Source organism: Semicossyphus pulcher, unplaced genomic scaffold (assembly GCF_022749685.1).
Source record: "Semicossyphus pulcher isolate SPU_LCO1_2020_fin unplaced genomic scaffold, fSemPul1.0.p SCAF_4, whole genome shotgun sequence".
Classification (NCBI taxonomy): Eukaryota; Metazoa; Chordata; class Actinopteri; order Labriformes; family Labridae; genus Semicossyphus; species Semicossyphus pulcher.
In genome coordinates, this window is record NW_027211715.1 from 23,154,400 (window position 1) to 23,177,316 (window position 22,917).

General features: G+C 42.5%; 1 protein-coding gene across 1 annotated transcript in view; it reads right to left on the minus strand.

Annotated features, from left to right (window-relative positions):
- Positions 1 to 6,752: 6,752 nt before the first annotated feature.
- ptprsa (protein tyrosine phosphatase receptor type Sa) overlaps positions 6,753 to 22,917 on the minus strand; it is a 237,093-nt gene continuing 220,928 nt past the window's right edge. The window contains exons 30-35 of the mRNA XM_069679489.1: positions 19,670 to 19,848; positions 19,336 to 19,462; positions 19,119 to 19,244; positions 14,715 to 14,869; positions 11,685 to 11,820; positions 6,753 to 10,911 (exon numbers count right to left, since the gene is read on the minus strand). Of these exons, the coding sequence (XP_069535590.1) occupies positions 10,843 to 10,911; positions 11,685 to 11,820; positions 14,715 to 14,869; positions 19,119 to 19,244; positions 19,336 to 19,462; positions 19,670 to 19,848 (792 nt within the window). The 3' untranslated portion in view covers positions 6,753 to 10,842. The remainder of the gene's footprint in view (positions 10,912 to 11,684; positions 11,821 to 14,714; positions 14,870 to 19,118; positions 19,245 to 19,335; positions 19,463 to 19,669; positions 19,849 to 22,917) is intronic.

Consider the following 22,917-nt stretch of genomic DNA (forward strand, 5'->3'; position numbering starts at 1 on the left):
GCAGTAATTGTTTTAGTTACGTCTCCTCTCGCCGGTCCTCCTCCACTCTGCTAATCTCAAACAGATCGGATGCAGGGGCTGTATTTGTCAACAGAGCTGTCAATCATCATCCTTTTTAAAGCATCAACTGACTATTTGAAAATAAAATTAAATAAAGAGAATGTATTTGGCGTGTATTTTGATTTTATAGTTGAACTCATGTCTTTTTATACAGTCTGTGGTTGAGACTGGCCTCGTCATTATCTCCGCCATGTTAGTGTCCTCATATGCTGTAATAAGCTTATCTTTGGCACTGACATTATCCACTCTCTCTCTTCTTGAAAATAACACAAGTAAAACGGTCCGTACCAGCTAGTTAGTTTGAACTCTAGAACGCACAAACTTAGTTTATCACGGAATGAATTTAACACTTACTAACTCTTAATTCTGAGCACTTAATGACTTAGAAACAGTTAGTGTAATTGTCTAACAACTGCTACCAGAATCGAAACAATGCCAATCAGTGAAATAAACAAGCTGCAACGGTCAACGGTCATTATCAGCTCACTGGAACGTCATTACCGAAACGAGAAATATGATTTTGATAATTTTACTATATAAATAAGTCACATCAATGTCTTTATATGTTTATACTATTTTTTCCCAAAAGTGTTTCTTCTTTGAAAAAAAAAAATCTGTTTTAGTTTCTTGAAGTTAGGATTTTGTCCTACTTGTTGAGTCTTTGAAATATAGCCTAAGGGATAAGAAGGAAAACAAAGGAGTGACAAAACCTTACAATACCTGCGAGAGAGCATCAATTCTCCTTTTCCCATCTAGACCAACTTTTGATCCTAAAGCAAAACAGCTCTCACCAGAGATAAAGACATTGAGGTTAAATATTACTTCTAGTCTTGATTGCAATTAAAAAATCCAAACGCTCAACTTTTCAGACTCTAAACTTGGAACTATATGCACTAATAATGCTACTGTCATTTCAATGGGACTTTGTAGGCTCTTTGGAGAGCTGTCCATTATAATTAGGTGCTTCCCAAATAATACCACGCTCTTACAGTTGAACAGCCTTCTGAGATCTAAGCAGTAACCTTGTGGAGCACAACATTACCATGACTTAAGGCCTAAGGCAAACCTTATTTTTTCAAGAGAACCAGCTTCCCCAGTTATGCCTCACCGTATTGAAGATGCATTGGAAAAGCTGGGACACTAGGGGGAGAGAGATTTCTTCTCTTTGGAGACCTTATCCTAAAGGCCTAAAGGCTCATGGAAGTTAGGCAGGGCTAATGAATGGACCTGCTTTGCCTCAGGCAACCCTGATCATAGAACGGGTACAGACGGGAACGATATTCAAAGCTGCTTTCATGGCATCACAAGATCTTACATTCTGCTTTTGCCATTAACCCATAAAGGCAGCATTAGGAGCACAGGCGGAGAGCTCTTTTCATTATGTGGTGAACATCAGTGGAGGCAGTGGTTAGTGAACATCCTCTTTTTTACAGCGCTCATATTTGCGGGTTCAGGCAGGGATGGCTGACTGAGCATTATGCAAATATCAGTGTAAGGATACACTATAGAGGTCAAACACATAGAGCATTATAGGATTGTATACATTATCATCATTTTTCAGATGAAACTCAATTTGTCAGCCCCTCACCCTGCTGGAATGTGATTAATTGTGCTCAAATGGACATGTTTACAGGGTGGCCGTAATGGTTACACTGCTGATGGTTTCATGTATCCTTCATCATCACTGTAAAATCCACTCGGGAGCATCACAGAGCAGTAAGGTTTTATCCTCCGCCATCAGTCTGTTGCTCTGTTTCCCATTACAGCACCATTATCCCCACAGCACTGAGCCTTTTTTGTGATGAACCGGGTGTTTTAGCTGACATTCGAGACCAAAGTCCAAATGAGATTTTCAGAAACACCCGTAGAAGAACGGCTTTGTGGAGATATAAGACTCTTCTGTTAGAGTACAAAGTTTAGTGCTTTTGGAGTTTGTAGGTCAGGAATGATGACTGCCTGGGTCTTATCCAACAGTGATTCCTACCAGAGGCATTCCTTGTCCTTGTATGGATGTATGGAGAAAAAAAAAAGCTTTCTTCTCAGCCGCTGGGCCAAAATAACTTCCCATTTGATATACTGGGTCAAACACCTCAGCCAGGAATACATTGAGACACAAATGATTGCCTTGTGTGCATTTATTTATAAGATCCTTTGAAATCTGTAAAGCAGATCCATGCCACTCTAATGAATTAGGAATGTTAAAGAACAGAAACAGAAACTGTGACTCCAGCTTTGCAGGATGTGCAAGCTATAAAACTGAATTAAAAAAAATTATAGCCGAGGGCGCACATAAACTTCGACACAGAGATATGTGAAACAGCCAAAGGGAACAAAAAGCTTCTTTAATAATGCACGAGCTTCACTTCGGTTCAGTAATAAATCAGGCTCAGGCTAATAACCAATAAGGTAACAATAACAGCAGTAGATTAGTGTAATTCTTCGTTGGAGTACAGAAATTATTTCAAGAGCTCTACCGACTACAAAGCTATGGTACAAAAGAAACTAAAAGAAGGAAGACCTTGGAGAAGAAGAGAGAAAAACACCAACTAAAATAGAGATCAGATGAGGGCTAAAATTAAACAGGGGCTGAGCGGGGATATACGAGGTAGTGGAAAGGAGGAAGGTTTTGTATTGTGTTTGTTCAACTTGTCTGGTTCCACTTTAAAGTTGTCAGCAATGTTGACTAGCAACGTTTTCCAGCTCCTCCTGGGGGATCCTGAAGCCTTCCCAGGCCAGGTGGGATATATAATCCCTCCAGCGGGTTCCAGGTCTACCCCGGGGTCTCCTTCCCTTTGGACGTGCCCAAAAACCTCTACAGAGAGGCGCCCAGGAGACATCCTCATCAGATGCCCGAACATCCTCAACTGGCTCCTTTCAATGCGAAGGAGTAGTGGCTCTACTCTGAGCTCCCTCCAGATGTCCGAGCTCCTTACCCTACCTCTAAGACCCCGTTCAGACCTGGTATCAACATGTGGTTTTTCTGATCGGATCACAAGTGGACAGCCTGATGCACAGGTGTGAACACACCCAGGACGTATTCTCTGCTGTATCTCTTGTGAATCGTCTTATTCATTTCTCATGTCACAAGCATGTGTAAATGTAGTCTATGCAAGCCCAGCTGTCCTGCGAAGGAAACTCAATTTGGCCGCTTGTATCTGCGATCTCATTCTTTCGGTTCAAAGCTCATGACCATAGGTGAGGGCTGGAACGTAGATCTACTGGTAAATTGAGAGCGTCACCTGACAGGTCAGCTCCTTGTTCACCACGACTGTCTGGTATGATGTCTGAAATACTGCTGACGCTGCACCAACCCGTCTGTCAATCTCACAATCCATTTTACCGTCACTCTTGAACTCTCAAACTGACTATCTTTAGACTTCCCCTGCCAATGTCCTTTTAAACTCCTGGTCCACTGTGATGTAACATTTTTATTAGTAAGAAAGACCTTAAGTTAGTAAAACTAAACCAGGATTCATCCTGCTGGGACCATGAGTCTCTGTACCAAAGTTCATGGTGGTCCATCTTGTATTTACAGACATATTTCACTCTGGCGTGGAGAGGTCAATCAGCACAGCCATCCCTGGAACAAGGCCGCCAGCTTTGCTCCTTGTTAAACATAAACAGAGAAGTGGGGCTTTTACAGTGTAGAGAGAGAGAGGGGAAGAAACAGTAATGGTGGATGAGAGCAGGGCAGGACAAGTGAGTGAAAAGACAGAGAGCGAGAGGGGAAATGAGAGAGTATCCCTTCTTCAATCTCCAACAGGAACCTGTTTTAATAGCAGCAATCAGTCAGGGGTAGAGCTCAGGCGGGAAACAGAGAGACGGAGAGGACGGAGGGAACATAAAACTGATGATGGGAAATAACAGCACGGCGGCATAAACACGGGAGTCACAGTTTTAAAATGCCAACGTTTACTGCTGGCAGATGCTCAAACAGGCGGGCGGCAGGAGAAATACAGCACTCAGGATGCTTCTCACAGTGTGGATGTTATGTACGTTAAAGTATCTGGTTTTAGAGTGAAACTTAATCTGATACTAACACCTTTTTTTTGTGGTGTATCAAAACTGAATGTGTAAGTCAATGAAAGTAAATTATGATATTGAAATTACTCATAAGATCCAGCAGATGGCAGCAAAGCCTTTTGAAAAAACAGGTCTGAATTTTCCTCAAGATGGGAAGAAGAACCGAGTGAAAGTATCTATCTATCTATCTATCTATCTATCTGTCTACCTATCTATGTATCTATCTATCTATCTATCTATCTATCTGCTTTTCTTCATCCATCATTGTCACATCACTGCTTCCTCATCCTGTGATCCCTCCTCAGCAGTCATGATAGTGACATTCAGGGATCACGATTTGACAAGTGAACGTTGTAGATCCATCACTTGTACTTGGAAAAACCCCGAGGTAAGAAGGGATCCTGCTGTCTCTACATTTTATTTATTTATTATTGCTCCTCGGCGGCTCATTTGCATCATCATCCGCGTCGTCGCAGAGCGGCGTTCTCCTCCGTGAATCAGCAGGCATGTGGCATCGCACCCCTGTGACACCTTTAGTATTCTGGCTGAAGCTCAAATGTCGGTAAATCTCTTGTTATAAAAGGTGGCCATAAACAGCTAATGGTCTGTCATGAATATTTTAGAGCTCTGGATATCATACAGAAATGACCTCTGGAAAACCACAACCTTAGTATGGCACATCTCAGACGGATCACCTCCACAGCTGGTGCGACGCGAGGCCACTTTCTCGGGTTCTTTTGGCTTTTTTTTCGTGGCGTGATTGGATTGATTTGTCATTTGCAACAGAAAGAGCTTGGCCACGGGGCTGTGGATAATCCAATTTATCGCTTTGCCATTTATTACAAATTTCTGTGGCTTTTGGGTCCACTGTCACATCGATTCGTTGATTGCTTGCTTAGCTGGGTCCTAATGAGCTGCTGTCTGAATCACTGCATAATCACCGCCCTAATTCACTTCCTCGCCTGCCCTCACACTCGCTCTGTTGGCTCGCCACTATTAGAAAAGAATGGACTGAAACACAGCTCTCTGAGCAGACAATTAGGAACATCATCCTTGAAACGGAGTGCCATTCTGCGTATATTACCCTTTAATAAATGACAATACTCTTGTGACTGTGCAGGATATTGTCACAGATTGCTGTTTCAGGTAACGAGGAGCTCATTGGAACATCATGTGCAGCTTACACACATGTGAATCAGTCATGAAGAGGGATGTGCAAACAAATGTGCACCTAGCGGGGTACCTACATTATAGATAACATAGTCGAAGGTTTTGGCCAGCATGCCCATACTACATACTTTGTAATTACATTTGGAACAGGCTAATCAGACTTTATGTTACACCGTGTACCCTGTAACCACAAAATAACTGTAGTGGAAACAGGGTCAACATGGGACTACTCTTCTTTACAGTCTGTTTACTCTGTAACTAGCTGTAGTGAAAATGGGGTGAACGTGGGACTACTTTATTTAACATCCTGCATACCCTGTACATTGGCTATAATAATGACGCTTCCACACCCATTTTCACGACTACATCGTATTGCTGTGCACTCTAACTGAACAGAAACACCATTACTTACATGCGTTTTTAAATAAAATACTTACATGTTTGTCCCATAGTTTGCCCCATTTTTATCCACATTCATCCAAGGCTAGTATTTAGCAAATGTAGCATGGTGTTGTACCAACATTTTCCTTTCATCTGCAGCCATTCTACCTTGAAGTTACCTAGATATCTGATGAGCCTCACTTGAGGACAGATGTGAGAGCAAATACCACCAGGTGAAGGTTTACCGCCGCACCAATATCAGCCTGTCTGGGTGGCATTTATCAAGCTTGAAGAGGGGCTTAAGGACACTCAGGGATATGTTTGTGGAGAGGCTGGTGGACAAATAGAGCAGGAAGCTAATCAAGCTATCTATCAACAAACCAAGTGCGCCATCTGCGAGCCTCATCACTTGTCCTGCAAGCTCTTGTAGCACAGATTGTCCGTTGTAGTTTCCAGTGTAATATATGATGGACGTGTTGGTGCAAGAAAATAGCAATATAACTACTCTTATGTATATATTACACACAGATAGGTAACCAAAAACTGTATAAAAGAAGTGGTCGTAACCTTAGAGTCTTAAAAGTGAAGTGCCTTAAAGGTGCAGTCCTTTAAATGGCCAGCAGGGCGCAACTCTACTGATTGGATAAAGAAGTCCAATTGAATTGGAGTCTATGAGAAAATAACCCTATTCCTCAGTTAACATATTCCTAATGACTTTTTGGTCTCGTCCACTAGTTTTAAGTCTTGTTTAATTAATCCTGATGTTCATTTTGTAAACCAAGTCTCATTTAGAGTAAAAAAAACATCAGTATGCTTTCGGGCACGGTTACCTTGTGGTTGACCAGTTGCTACGACAGGGACCTGTCAATCAGGATAGAAGCGTAGCGTTTTTCCACTTTACGTCCAAATATGGTCACTTCCACGCCCCAAATACCAAGATTGCAACGTCAGAAATTCCCAACCGGAAACCTGAAAAAACGACTGATCGCTACGTCCACTTATATACATTCTATGATAGGAATATTGGAAACTAGACAATCGGACATGAGGGGAAAAATCTTGAAGATTCACAGTATTACATGTAATAATGTACTGGACAATAACATCACAAGATAAAGTGGTTTTCAGACAACATTTCTTTAATACAAAGTCAACATATCTACATACACAGTGGCTTTAAACCAATTATTGTTTCAGTTAGAAGTAACAGTTTGAAAGTGATAGCTCTTGGCCTTCATATAAAGGAAAAACTATTTTGCTGAGTTTGGGTTCTTTTCATTTCGTCGGTATGTTCTGTATATGTTCTATTCTTCTTGATGTCTTTTTTTGTTAGTGTTGCTTTTTTGTTAGTCCCCTCCCCCATCCCCCAAATATTCTGTGACATATTCCAGTAAATTTGGCGGCTGTTTTTCAAAAGTCTACGATCTTAACATGAAGTCAAAAGAGTAACACATTGCACAAGCTTCCAAAGACTTCCACGGGCCATTTTGCCAGTCTGTTTTTGAGCTCCAAAAGACTTTCAGTTCGGTCTTTTAGTTCGTTATGAAACATCGCAAGGTTCCCACTGTTCAGAAATGACGTGCTGGAAATGTGAATTTGCAGCAAGTTTTTGGTTGTCTTGGTCTTCCCTTGGTTGCATCGCACTGCTCTGTTTCATGGAGTCCTGATTTCTTTCTGCATCCCACAAGGAAACATGGCTGAACAAAAAACACAGATGGGTTCCATACAAAGCTTAGACATGAAGGGAGAAAATAAATGAGCATGTCATGTTGCAACTGAACTATGAATGGCCGTTAGTATAGCTGCATTTCTCCTTGCATCACCTTAGCATTTTGGAGAGTTGGACAGAAAGGGACCCTTTGATTGGTTGGGTCTTTGGAGGAATAAAGAACAACCCGGGGCGCTATTTTAGAAGATTTAGAATAAACAACTTTTTTTGTTGGAATTTGAGACTTTTAAGGTCCAACTTTTTAAACAGCATCCTTTTAAAACCCTCTAGTTACTCAAGTTTTATGGCGCAAAAGAGGAAAGTCCATCCTGTAGGCTTGGTTCGGCACTTAGCCTAACTTTCCATCCTTAGCTAAACTCTACCGCTAGATCACTGTTGCAAATTTCATGCCCTCATTGAGGCTATAGGTGTGAGAACAGGAACTGGCTTGTTTCCCAGTGTAACCTCCAGCAGGGGAAATTAAAGGCAGAAAAAAAGTGAGTGGTAATTAAAGAGCAGGGAGCAGGGCTGGAGAAAGAACATCTCAGAAGGAGAGAAAACAGGCTTTACGCACCAGGAAGTCGGATATGAGCAGAACGTCCATCTTTGTAAGTCTGTTCCCACTTAAAGTATGAGATCTTGAGGGTCAAATGATACAAATACATATAATCTATATATTTGTTTATTTACAGGTATATTCTAGTTCATAGTGGATATCTAACAAAATGAATGAGCACGTTATGTTTGAAAATAATCAAAGTAAAAAAAAAAGAAATTAGAAGATTATCTTAGAAACTGCAAGGGTCATAGTCTGTACACGATCATACGAGGTACAGTACGTCAAGTTGGGCTGACATAGAGAGTAACAAAAAGCTCACTTATGAAGTTTTTGATTAGATGTTTCGAAGACCAGTTCATCATTCAACAGTTGCTCAAAATAAAAAAGAATACTAATGCCTACAAATTAATGATAATAAAGAATCTCAACAAGGTTTAAAAATGGCATCTCCTCATCGGCACTGGGTCTACCCCGCGGGCAGAAGTTAAAACAGGTGAGCTGAGCAGAGGATTTAGTCATAGTGTGTCCCGCTGACGTCACCTCAGCCTTTTCTCGAGGAACACGCGAGGTTTCTCAGAGTAAAAAAAAAACACAAATAAAAATCAGATTTTTAAACATGAGCACTGGCTGGTATAAAAAGAAATCATGATGAGGAGAAAAGTTGAATTAATACTAAGTGTTTGGATATATCTTTATATTCTGCTTTTAAATATATATGCATGTGTGAGTGTGCAGTATATATATTCGTACATACATATATGCACACGTACACACACATGTTATACTTAACTTTTCTACAGTGAAAAAATAGAATGTCTTTTAACGTAATATGAACAAATAAGCATTTCATCTTTTTCCGGCTAATCTTTAAAAAAATGTGATACAACGTCTCTGTTAAAAAACTAAAGCAAAAGGAAAATAAAAAGTCAACTATGTCATGTAAAATAAGTCGTCATAATACAACATTAATGTTTTCATAATGTTACAAGAACAATAAGGCTTTTTTGGAAATAAGAAAGATTACACACAGTTCTGTCCATCGCGCTCGCTTTTTTGTGCACGCCCATCGGAAACCTTCGCAGAATCCGCACGCTCGTCTTCGACCGCAGCACTGACCTCGCGATAAAACCTGGTGACACACATCAGTGCCTCAAATCCAACCTGCAGATGTTTTTGGAGTATTTGATTCAAGTTTCTTCTCTTTTTTTTTTTTTCATAGGGATGTGCAAGTACCGAAGAATTTCATTATCACATCATGGCGTCAAGATCCAACATGGCCGCCTGGTTCGGCTTGTGGCACCCACAGAGACATCATCTATAAAACAGAGGACAAAAACCGAAGCAACTACTGTGTATCCTCCTGTTACCAAACACACACAAACAGTGGAGCTGAAGGCCAATTTTTCAACCACATGAACGTACAGCTTTGTCACTGCAACAGGCCTCTGCCACTCTTCAGTGTCTTATACGATGAATAGATGATTATAGAGGAGGCAGGAACAAAAAAAAAGAGGAGAGGGGGGGGAAAGACTGGTGGATGATGTTGTCACGTGGATGCGCTTTCAGTCATGCCCGCCTGGGCGCGAGCGGTTAGCAGAGCCGGCATCTTTTGTTTGTCAGTTTCCTCTCCCTCAAGAGTCACACACGTACAGCATACACGAGATAAGCAGCATGTTTGGTTTTGACAGAAAGTAAAAACAAAGAAAGGTAATTCCTCATAAGACAAAAAAAGTTCAATGATGATGAGCGTTGGTCACTGTACACAAAGAGAGCCCCGACTCTGAGGCAATCCTTGTCTGGTTGTTCCGTTTGTTCCAAAGCTTCTCCACCACCAGATTTGTGGTGGATGTCAACGCTGAAGCCCCATGATGCAATGGTTCCAAAGAGAGGCGTGATTGTAAAAAATCATGGGACACGTATTTGCCATATATCTCCCACCTTGTCCACCTGAAGACAACCAAGCGGCACCTGCAACAGCCGACGTTTTCCCTCCGCTCCTCTGGTGCACTGTTTTAATACACCGTGGTACTTTTCAACATCGCCGTGGTAACCTGGCTTGAGATGCTGATTTTACAAGTTCACAATTCATGAAACTAACAGATCTTAAGATATGTGTTGCTGCTTACTTCCTGCCGACCACTGACAGAGCCTCCCCTAAGCTCTTAGTGCTCGAGTACAGGCATGTGTGATGTATACTTTAATAATTGAGTGCTTTTCCACACAAATTATGCATATCATTAGTGTAAAAAACTCCAGGTTTAATTGATGCCAGATGGGAGAGTTCTCTTGCCAGTTCCACTGTTTAGATTTTTTTGTCTTACCAGAGTTTTGGGAAAACCGTTTGTGTTCACACAGGCAACCACAGTTTGGTCATTTCTCTGGATATCACTCAAAAAATGTGTGTATAGAAATACTTGAACCCCCTTTTACACCAAGGCATATCAAAAGAGCAAGAAAGTCTTGCCATCTTGGCTACATCCATCTGCCTCTCGTTGATTTTTGCTGTTGCCTTCTCCTTCATTATCTGTTGCTTGTTGCTGTTGTATCACGAAGATATTTTTGAGAAGAGAAATGTCCACGAATGTTTACAATGTCCTCCACATTGAAACACTTGAGGTAAGGTAAGCAGTCTGACACTTTGATCGATTCCCACCCCACAGCTTGAGCCACAATGTCTGGTTCCTCTCCGGATGAGGATTTTCTTTTCCTGATGATGGGCAATTGTTCCTCCTGAAGGGTCTCTTTGTCGAATTGGAATTATACTAAAATGTGTTTCGTTGGGCGTCTTCTTCTAAAAATCTACAATAGGATCCTGGTTGGTGTGTCTTAATTAGTGATGGGGTTATCGTCGTCTGCTGTCGTCGTTTCAAATTTCAAAGTTTCTATGGCTCAGGAGACTGTTGAGGGGGGCGACAGGATTCTGGGGGGAAGAGATGGCTTTTTACGTTGCATAGTGATCAAAGCTTCCTAAATACTCCAGAGCTGCGTGATAGCAGAATTGGTATTCATCCTGTAGGGGAGAAACACACACATACACAAAAACACATCAGAAACAAAACTCACAACTTTTGACTTTAGGCAATTTCAGTACCATAAAATTCGGTGTATAAGACGCACTTTTAATACATTTTTTTCACCTAAAAAGTGGGCTGCGTCCTATATACCGGTGCAACCAATATACCAGTATAAAAGGCAGAGAGGTATGTTATTGTGTTACGGCATTTTACCCAGACGATGGCGCTATCCGGTTGTTAAGCAGTGACTTTACATCTCCGCATTAAACTGTGTCCAGGTGCAAACCGCTACAACCTCTCCTATTTCCGACATGCCGAAGTTCTGTAACTTGATTGTTGCTAACGCTTCGTGACGGACATGCACCGTCATGATCGCCATTGCAGCAGCCCCCCTCACAACAATTAACGTTACCGTAGGCTGCCAGCTACCGCTAGCTACAGCCCCGATAGCTAGCAGGATAGCAAACTTGACATGGTGAAAACAGATGGCTGTAATTTAAATGGGTTTTTAAATAAAAATAAATTGAAATAGTGTTGAAATAACTTGTATACACGTTTTTATAAATAAATAGTCATAGAAAACCTTTTCCCTCTGGGATACCCCCAAAAACAGACTGTGACTTATATTCAGGATTTTACGGTAATTGTAGAAGAAGACTAACCAACATATTATTGATTCGATCCTCAAGCACATAGTCAGTAAAATATGGTACATGTTTCCTAAAACTACAAGCACTTTATTTTTGTGTGTGTTTGTGTGGACTCTGACCTCAGTCTGGACCATGGCTGGCCTCTGTGTCCGGAGCATCTTCACTGTCTGGAAGATATCAACCACGCCTTCGTAGCGCATTCGCTCCAGGACGATGCTGAGGGTGATGAAGACTCCGGTCCTGCCCACGCCGGCACTGAAAGCACATCACGACACAGTGAATTGGATGTTACAAAAATGCATACACACAGAGCCTTAATAGTAGGTTTATTGGGCTCAGGAAATATGTGTCCTCACCTGCAAAATAAGACTGATATTTAACTACCCTAGATCCTACATTTCCTCTAAACAGCCTTCTATATCTACAACAGGAATCGGTCCTAAAGCTGCACTGGGCAATTTTGCATATCCGTTTGCACCAGAGCCAACCATTGGAAAACTTTGCCAACCACAAATCCTGTGGCAGGGTAACGCAATGGTGACGAAGACAAGGACGCAATTTGCATCTCAGAACGCTCCGAATCTGCTTTGATGTGCGCCCACTTCCTCGTCAAACACCAAATGAGCCCTCAAGGACACACACACACACACACACACAGAGACGCACTCCAAATCACGCACACAAACAGCCAAACAGTTTGTCTCATTAAGCCCCTCCCATGTGTCGGAGAAGTCAGCCTGCTGCTGCTGCTCTCTCCAGAAATACAGCCTGAGTCTTAACTCAGATCCTGAAATACTTGAGAGCTGCCTCTCTAAGCTGCTTTGCTGTGAAATGACTTCCACTTCAGCAATGGAACAATAATTGATATGACAACAGATTTATTCGGGCTTCTTCCAGCCTCCGATGCTATTTTGTTGAGTGAAGAGTGAAAGCTGTGGACACTTTTGGTTTGTGTGTGTGTGTGTGTGTGTGTGTTTAAGGACAAAACTAGACGTAGGACAAAAGATGACTTGTATCAATTCATGAAAATTAAAATAATAACTAACACAGACGTTATTGAGCCTAATGATAAGAAGAACAAGCAGCTCAAACACGCACACACCCACATCTACCACCCACTGCCAACCCCCACGCTGCAGTGTATCTCAGCCCACCCCAAAGCCTCTTCCAGGGAGTCGGTCACAGCTTGTCACATGGACTCTTAAACTCACTCAGAGCTCCTCTCTCTCTCCCTCTCTCTCTCTCTTTCTCTCTCCAGGAAGATCGACTCTCTAAATCTGAAGGCTCGCCGAGCCGCTGCAGACTGAGAGGATTTGGTGTCCCCATTCACAGGAAGTAATCAGGCAATTAATGACAAAAAGCATGTGGGTCTATTAGATAGTGGCTGAGGAGGAGAGAGAAGAAAAGAGGGTGGGAGTGGAAAGAAAGAAAGGAGGGCCGGGAGAATGGATGGGTGGATGGATGCAGAGGGAAAGAGGGAGAGAGAGAGAGAGAGAGAGAGGGGGGATTAAGAAATACAGACAGAGAGATGACAGACGGGGAAGGCCGGTGACAGAAGACGAAAGAGTAAGAGAAAAGGAAGGCATAAGCTCTCCACTCGGAGATGAAAAGCCTGAAGGAGGAGGAGGGAGGAGGAGGAGGAGGATGATCGAGAGGAGCAGGAGGTGGGTACAGTAGAGACAGACAAAGACACCAAGCAAAGTTTCATTTGTTTTTTCAAATCACTACTTAAGAGAAACTACTTTGCAAAATTAAATATACGTCTTAAGACAAAGCTGCACCAACTCTTAAAGAAACACTTTTAAAATGTATAAAATGAGACAAACCTGTGAGTTCAGGTGACTTAAGAAGTCAATTAAAGGCACCAAATTCTTCTGATTCACTTCACTTTGGGCTGCAGAACTTCTGCGTTAAGCCTCTTATGTTGCTCTGAAAATTAAGTTCACTTAAATGTGTTCATTTGGCAGCCGCATGCAACACAATCGTGTGGCTCTTGCAGGCCAGTTTCCTCCATTACTCTCGCCCGACATTACCTCCTGTAATAACTGCTCCTTTTGCTTTAAGCCGTCTCTCTCCCTCCCCCCCCCCCCTCCAATAACGGCCTCGTAGAAGGGAGGAATAACTCAGTCTTATTGGAGCTTCCCTGACACATCTTACAACTCCCTCGGGGGCATTTCATGGCTGGTGACATCATTGCTTTTTAATACAGGCGAGGTGATGTTATGTTTGATGATGTCATGGCGCCTGTGCGGCAGAAAAAGTGACACCTACTCTGCTCCAAAAGTAAAGCATTTTTTAAAGAGACAGCGAGGAAATTATTCAGCGTGTTAACACCTTTGTTTGTTAACAAAGTGGCTTTCAAAGGAAGAGGGAACAGTTGTGGCCTTAAAGCTTCTGAATGCCAATCAAACTATGATTACAGAGTTTACACACAAGCTGTTTTCTTCTTGCTGAGCGCACAAAAACAAGACAATCAAAGGCGTCAATTGTCCGGCAAAAAAAAGCTAACACCTCATACAGATGGATCCCACTCAAGGTCTATTGATTAATAAGAATATTATGAGTATTTGCTGAGGATTTGCAGACCGCTACCAAATATCAGTTTCTACCCGAGCCCAGCGTGCCAAGTTAATGATGAAGGTTACCTTGGAAGCTACAGCCGAGGTGATGAAAAATGCAACGCGGAGCGATCATAAAACCCAAAAAGAATGGCCGTATCATTTCATGTGCCTCCTCTTTGCAAATGCCAAGCCGCATCTCAGCCTTATCAATTATGGAGGAGATGGAGGCCTGTGGAGGTGCAGGGGTAGAGTACTGCGGTGGCAAAATGGAGAGGAGGGATTGTATCTGATGATGCTGTTAGAGCTGCACCGCAGGAGGTGCAGCTGCAAAACAATAACCACCTTAAGAAGTGATTTAATCTTGTCTGATGCTTAAAGCTTTCTGTCTCTTTCAAGGAGGAAAGCGTGTCTTTAGAGAGCGGTTTGAGACAAACGTCTTGCAGTGCCTACAAATAAGGCACATCACGCCCCTCTTTAAAAGAAAACCTGTGTTACAATATGTTAAATAAAGTTTATGTTATGCATCTTGGATCTTTAACACTGTGCAGAACAGAAATTATGATGCAACATGACAGTGCGGCCTTTTACCTGCAGTGGACAGAGATTGGTCCGTCCTGTCCGAACTGCTCCTTGGTTTTATGCACCTGGCCGATGAAATCAATGAATCCCTCCCCAGATTTGGGCACGCCTTGCTCCGGCCAATCAGTAAACTGGAACTGTCTTACTGTCCTGGACTGGCCATCCTGCAAATACATAGAAAAGTCAGTTAGAATAGAGCAGCAAACGCAATGGTTTGTGTGGAGAAGACCTGATTAGGAGGATCGTTTTATTTCAGATGATTTTTCAGAGGGAACTTTGATGCAAAGTTATGCATCATTACTTTCAGAGATTGTTGTTTCAATCCCACCCAACCAACCCACCCACTCTCTTTGGGTCCTTTTAAGAACATCAAATGAAGCAACTCTAAAACAGAGTCTATAGGCGTCTAATTAATTGTCTTTTGAAATGAAACTTTTTGGTTTTTCTCCATAACAATAATACAGCAATGACACCCACATCTCACCGAGCAGGGACAGTGTGTCCTCTGCCAATCGTCTCCGTTTTATCCCGTTATTTTGTTTCGTGCGTGTGTGTGTGTGTGACATGAGTATGTCCTAGTTAAAACTAATCAATAGTGTATCAGCCATGACAAGCGTCTTCTCCCAGACACCATGTTGAATAGGATAATCCTGCGATGCGATCGATACAGCGACCTGATGGATGAGCCGAGCGATGGAGGTAAGAAGCAAAAACAGAGGACTAAGAGAGCAGAAGGTGGGATTGCACAATGAAAATTGAAAACAAACAGAAAATGACAAGCCCGCCAGTCAGAGCGTCAATCTTCACAATTTAATCTCATATTGATTCTTAGAAACTTGTTTTAGTGGTGCACTTGCTCCCGATGCAAACAAAAGCATCTATATACATAAATGTAGACATCTGCTTTATTTTGAGAGAGATGATCATCCAGTCTGATAATGCACAGCCGACACTTATGTCTTTATGAAGAAAGTTCTCCTGAAGTTTTCCTGGAGAGAAAACACTTCTCAGAAAGTAGGCAGAGCGGAGTATTTCTGGCTGTCTGCTTGATGCCAGCAGCAATTAAAACGTCCAGGTGTTCATTTCTGCGGTTGTTTCTGACTCGTCTGTGCAGCAGGCTGCAGTTTAGACATCATGTGTCTTTCCTGAGAGGGACATATTTCATAACTTTGATAATATTTGTAAAACTGACTTTTGCTCGGCAGTATCACGTTGTCTATATAGCAAAGTTTCTGCACTTGTTTGTTGCGCTTGATAATACAAAACATGACAGGTTAGAAAAACACATACGAGGAACTGCACACATGTACGGTGCAATTACATGCCTCTGATTACAGCATACTGAACATGTGGATGAAAGGGCCAGATCGCCAAATTCCAACCTCAGTCCTATCATGCTATTATGGGGAACTAATGCCATTATGGTAGGAAAAAAATGCAATTTCACAATCTGGGACACCCGCCTCTGATGTCTGCAGTGTTAAATTGAAAAAAACACATACAGTAAAATGTAGTAGTGTTTCACTCCGACGTCTCTCGCTGGGCCGTTCCTTTCATAGGGAGGGGCACAATGCACACTGGGTGTTGTAGGAATGTAGAATGGGCGAAACCACAAGCTGTTTGTTCAACTTTCTCCACAGCTATGGCGCCAATGTCAAATATTATTGCCTCTATCGATTACAGAGAACACCAGCTTTGACTGATGGTGGCTTTTTCCAGGGGAGGATCGCCCCTTTAAGCTGAGTGACCTGAAGTAGATGACTCAAGCGAAATAGGGTGCCCCTTCTATTCTGTAGAATTAATCAAACTCATTTTAACGAACACCCACCCCAGAAAGCACTTATAAACCGGATGATCTGACAATAGTATCATGTCTACAAACTAAAGCTGGATTTAAAAAAGAACACATGTTGCTCTCTGTCAAAAATGACAAACATCACACTAAGTTAATGCTAAATGTGTTCATGTAAAATACCTTTCAGGCTCTATATTGTCACATTGGCTGCACTATATTTATTGTAATTGTCAACATGAGCTAACCATCCCCCTCTTTGGCTAGCATGCCAAATGCAGATGGAGATTGAATGCTGAATGCATGACATATGCAGCCATTGTATGTAGAAGGATATACATAATCTGTCTATTGAATCCTTGTGCTCTGAATGTGAAGTCCTGTTGTCCTGTGTGCCAGCATGTTAGCTGTCGATATGTTTCTGCACCAATCCTGCAAACATGCATTCTTGTGCGTTCATTGTACTCAACAAATTGTGTTTGGGATTTTAATAAGTTCCATGCACCTACTTCATTTGTACGACAACTCGCGTCTCCTGTTTTATGACGCATTGCATGTTTTCATTCTTTCGCTGCCTTTGTTTTTCATCTCAGAAACATTTTGCCTCAGCAGGTGGATTAAAAGTGAAAGAGGGGCAGAGACAACAAACGCAACAAAGCAAGCATGCCGAAGAAAGAAAGGAGAGGAGGGAAAAAAAAGGGAGGGGAAATTTAACACACAACCTGAGGGCCCACGCGGCGTGTCAAATTGTGTGATTAAATACGTGACTGGCTCGCTAGATGCGAGTGTTGAGGCGTGGAGTCGGTGCTATTACTGTGCGGAGGCATGGCACACACACTCGTAGTCAGACATAAACACATTAACTTATGTATGTAAGTGATGTATGGTATGTGGAGTAAAACCTGGTTTACATGCTGTACACTCTCACGTGAATACACTATCAGTTAAAAACCTACAGCTCTACACACACAGCTGCACACATCGACTTTCCGACTCCATTAAACAGATCTGTACCATCTTGTGCTGGAAACCACCAACACTCGCAAGCTAACGGAACAGAGTGTGTGCATGTGTGTTAGATTTGTCACGGGGGGGGTAAAACGTACAATCTTTAAGTACGTTTGTGTTGAATGTGTGTGTGCTTATGTGATGTGTATATGCACTGGTGTGTTTATTTGTGCTGAGAATAGCAAATCAGCGTGGAGATAAGCATGTGGCAGGGAGTGAGCCTGTGTATACGTGTGTGTACGAGAGGCATTTTCCACCCTGCACAGAGTTCTGTATGGATGAAAAAGTGTTTGTGTATGTGTGGAGCAATGGCATACCAGCTTAAACAGCATTTATGTCTGATTTCCACACTGCAGAAAGTGTGCGTGCGTGTGTGTGCAAAGATATCGTCCTTTTTTTTTTCTAATACCAACAGGACGACTGCTAACTAGCTGCCACACCGCCTGGGAAATCTTTGGATATGTCAGCCTGTTTTTCAAAGAGAGGAAGCAGTTTTTTTTCTCCTCTAAGGTTCTGCTGCTGCCGCTTCAAACTGTCCGACTTAATTGGACCAAAAAATAAATCCTGAGGTAGAAAAGATAACTACAGTGGTGTTCAGTAGCTTCTAAACACTGTAGGGCAAGAAAAGTCACTTTGGCTCTGTGAACTGTCATTAATATTTGAATGCAGTTACTTTCCACATTAAGTCATTTTGATATCTTGTTTCACATCAAACTACAGAGGGAAATTTCAATATCAAAGCTGTTTTGAAGGAAAAAAAATCTTCTTTTGATGTTTCTGTGTTTACGTGACTTACTTCTGCTCAACCTGCTTAATCTCCCGTGACGGGCGGGTCGCCTGTGCAGCTTCAAAAACTACTTCTTATTTTGGTTGAGCATTGCATTCTGGTCTTTGGAGGCTACTGAGAAAGTGTCTCTGTATATTACACATTTGTCCTGTATAACCTTTGAACGTGTGTGAGTGAGGGTCGAAGACTCGATGATTAGTATTTACTATTGATGGTTAAAGAGGGGGTATTATGCTGTTTCACATTTTAAGACATATGTATAATTTTACAATGTTGGATGTCCAGACTAAATGTGGGTGAAGTTTCAAAGCTGTAGGTAAAAGTATGTTGGAGTAATCCCCTGCTAAAAAAGTCCAACTCTGCAGGCTGCTGTGAACGCCAGGTTTCAGACAGTTGTTTCTGCAGTGCAGCCTCAGCAGGCTTTGGAGAGCTGGCCAATCAGAAGTGGGCTTTTAGGGGCGAGGATTCTTAAAGGGACAGAGCTGACTGAGTTTTTCTAATTGTAAATGATGCTAAGCTACTCCATAGGTATCACAGAGTGAAATATGAAGCTTGAAATTAGCATAATACCCCCCCTTTAAGTTTCTATTTAAAACTGTGATTGTGTCATGTCATTGAGTGGTCATATATACACAACCAATCAACAGGGGTTACCCAGCAATCCACTGTTTTTATGTCAACTTATGTGTAACTCCGCCTCTTTTTCTGAACAAAATTCTATGTTTGTCACGATTATTATTGTTATCATTGTTGCATCAGTCTTAACTTGTTACTTCTTCCCACTGGCACCACCCAATCCACATTCAACACATCCAGGTAATCTTACCCTGGCGTCTGTGACCTTGAACTCTCGGAGGATGTACTGGGGCATGTTGTACTCCGCCATTGGATCAACCACAAAGTACTGGTACCTGGCTGAGCGCTCTGCCGGCCAGTACTGATGACACTTTTCCTGTTTGAACAAAACAATAGCAACCATTAATAGAGGTTAAGAAATGGCAAAAATCAAATGTTGGTGTTTACGTGTGTTTTTTCTCTCCTACCCGTCCCATCTCTCTCAGCTTGGTCAACATGACTACAATAGTAGAGTTGTTCTCCCAGAGCATTCTCCAGAAGTCTTCTGTAGTCTCTGCCAGAGGACCCTGCGTTGCAATGTAGGCCTTCTGTTGCCTGTATACAGTAAAAAACATAATTAAACTACTTTGTTTAATTAATCAGTTTTTGATGCAAATTTTGGAAACAACACATATGATCCAAAACTTAAGAAATTAATGATGTCGAGCATTATTAAAGAAGTTTCTTGGCAATAGAAAAGGCAGATGGCATCATCTCATACACTCATCCTGCTTTCCTGTTTCCCGCCTTCTCTGTTCCTACCTGTATCCATCAATGAAGCTGGAATTGATGTAATCAGATCCTTCCAGGCCTCTGATTGGCTGCAGGCAGACGCGCGTGGTCTCATAGGGCATGATGTTCACCAGCCGATTCTTGAACTTGTTGCAGGGAAGGTTGGCACTGATAAAGCGCGACGTGTGGGCTTTGGAGTTGGCCAAACGCTGGAGGAGAAAGATGGAGAGATAGTTAGAGCAATTGAAGGGAAGGGATGCGTGAGATGAGATGGAGGGGGAAAAATACACGTTATACAGGAAGTGCGGAATGAAATGTATGCGGGGGGAAAAAGATGAAATGAAGATCGAAAAAAAGGACAGTGGTGAGGGATGAATTGGCAAAAGTCACGGGAGGCACAAAGAGGAAAGATGAGAGTGAGGAAAGAAGAGAAGAAGAGGATGATAAAAGACGGAGAAATGGGAATATAGGGAGGGAGTGGAAGGCGAGAGAGAGAGGAGTATATCAATGACAGAATGTAATGAAACAAACCCAATCTAATCTGCCTTATAGGTGATGACACTGCTTTAAAGGGGCATTGTTTCGACAGAATATTTATGGGAGGGCAATTGACAAACTCTAACCCCCTCTGTGACACGTGGGGTCAGATCCAAGGATGGAAAATATGCCCAACACCCAGACTAACAAGCCCCTAAATCAAGTCTGTATGAAACAGAAAACTGAAAGTGGGTCACCAGTGCCTTTGATAACAGCAGTGTGGTCTGTGTGCATGAAACATAGACTCAGATGTACAAACACACAAACACTGCATAATGATCAAAATAAAAGGCAGTACTGCTACATCATCACCGTCGTCATCAGAGGGACCTCAGTAGGAGTTTGTGGGTCAGCAAGTCTTATGATCGCTTCCTCTTGGCTTCGACGGCTCAACAAAGTATTCGTGCATGTGTGGGTGTGTGTAGACGCTTGTTAGCGTTTGCCTGCAAATGGAAAACACCCTATTCAGACTGTCTAGGCCCCCTTACAGACTGAGGATGGCATGGCGGAAAAAGACACAAGCAGCATCTCAAGAGGGAGGAGAAAGAGAGGACTGAGCTGCAACTGACCTCACTCAAAAAGGCGGGAATGCAGATATGTTTTCTACACTAAGTGTACACTTGTCCTCTCTTCCTCACTGATTCTCCTATAGCACCAGTATATCTGTGTCAGTGGCCACTTGGAGTTCATCCAGCCCTTCTCCTCCTCCATTCCCATCATCCCTTGCTACTGTCCTCCCTTTGATCTGTGTTTCACAAAAGCACCTGGAAAGGCTTGAGGTGGCCTGGCAGCGCTAAAGAGGCCCCTCAGCTACACCACCAAACACCCGCCGAGGGCGCAGGGGAACGCAGCCAAACCTGGCAACCCGTCATCCAACGGGGCAGAGAAGCACCCAGGGTACCTCTGGTCACGCCTGCCAGCTCCTTTCCCATTTATAGGCCAGAATATCTTCTCAATTGGAAGCTGTGAGCTGATATACATTCAGCACGTCTCATCACAACAGGGATAATCTTATTTGGTGTAATGTGTCAGAACATTGGGCTTATAAAATTGTGATTATCCTAATCCTTACGTGCCCTAGCCACGACCCTACTGTATTGAAATTTAAACAAATAAATGTGTAATAATATACAGTGTATGTATATCAAACTGTTGCCCAACAAACTGCTTAAGAACCCTTTTTGTTTCCTCGTTGTAATTGCATCCCAATCTTAGACTGTACTAAAGAACAAGAAGAGGACATGGCCACCCTGATGTCACCCACTGGTTTGTGAACCCTCCTTTTGAAGCTTCCAGTGTGGCTTTTTGCCGTCGCCATCTTGGTTTTGTGGAACCAGAAATGACCATATTTGGACAACAGCGCTTAGATGAATGTCAATCACAGGTAGCCGTGCCCTAAAGCAAACCTTGCTTTATCGTCAATTTTACTCTAAAGGTGACTGTAATTTACAAAACATGAAACTTCATTAAAGACGACTTTAAACGAGTGATTGAGACCATAAACTCATAAGGGACATGTTGACAACAAATCACAGACTGCATAAAAAGATGGACGACATGACAGCTCCCTAAATGTAAAGCCAAATCATCTCCATCGCCCCCTGCTGACTGGCTGCAGTAAAGCTCATAAAGCCCGCCTCCTCCATGTTAACAGATGGGGCATGAGTCAAACTATAAAATCAAAATACACATCAAATACATTTTTCTCAAACATGGTTTCTGTCATTATAGTTAGTTCTTATCATGCTGATTTACGTCCAAGTGTTTCTGACAAGTTTAGTTTAAATTAGTTATTTGATGCTGTAAAAAGGATGATTGACAGCTAGGAGCAGAGGAGGATCGGCGAGAGGGCACGTAACTAAAACAATCACTGCAGTCATTGAAGTTTACATATCTGTGAACGTCTGCTTCAGACTGACACAAGAAGCTGTTCTGCTGTTAAATACGCCGACGTGCGTGATCTTGCTTTTTTTCTGGTTACAGCGGCTACACCCGCCGATCTCTACTGAGCAACTCTGGCTCCAAATGCCTATGGCGGGGGCATCAATTCGTACAATGAGAGCAGATGGAGACGCGTCGTCCATCTATATATACAGTCATTGGAACAAATCAGCCGAGAGGTAGGGTCAGCCTCCCATCTGTTTCATGCGATCTGACTTCTTTTTGCAACCTGTCTCCCCCTGCTGGCCCGTTAGAAGGAATGCAGATTTAAGACAGCCTCAAATTGGCTTTACTTTTGAAACCAGGGGCTACTTCAACTTCTTATACACAGTCCATGATCCTAATTAAAACTCTGCTGAATACCAGATTATTCCAAGCCAAGAGGCTCCTTTTTTGTTTGTGTTGCGATTCGTGTTGTATACTGCTGAATGCTCCTCTTGCATGCATAAAACATCTTGTGTGCGTAGCCTATATATTTCCCTGAATGTGCTCGATGTTCGTGCACATATGCCAGAAATCACCGGTCTTTAAGACAAGTCCCTCATCTCGCTTCATTCTCCCTGTTGAGCTCTTGTAAATCCCACCAGTCACAGCTAAACTCCGTGCCAAACGCTGTTCCCCACCTGAGAGTGACGGTCCCCTCCCACCCGTCCCACTTGTGCTGCATTCTGTCGAATCACTTCCTTAGTGCCACGTTAGCATACAGTCGTCCCTTTGTTCATTAGCCAAACGTTCCTCCCTCCGCTTGCCCCGCCATCCACCTCCATTTGTCATCATCAAGTATTAATTACTTAGCTCCC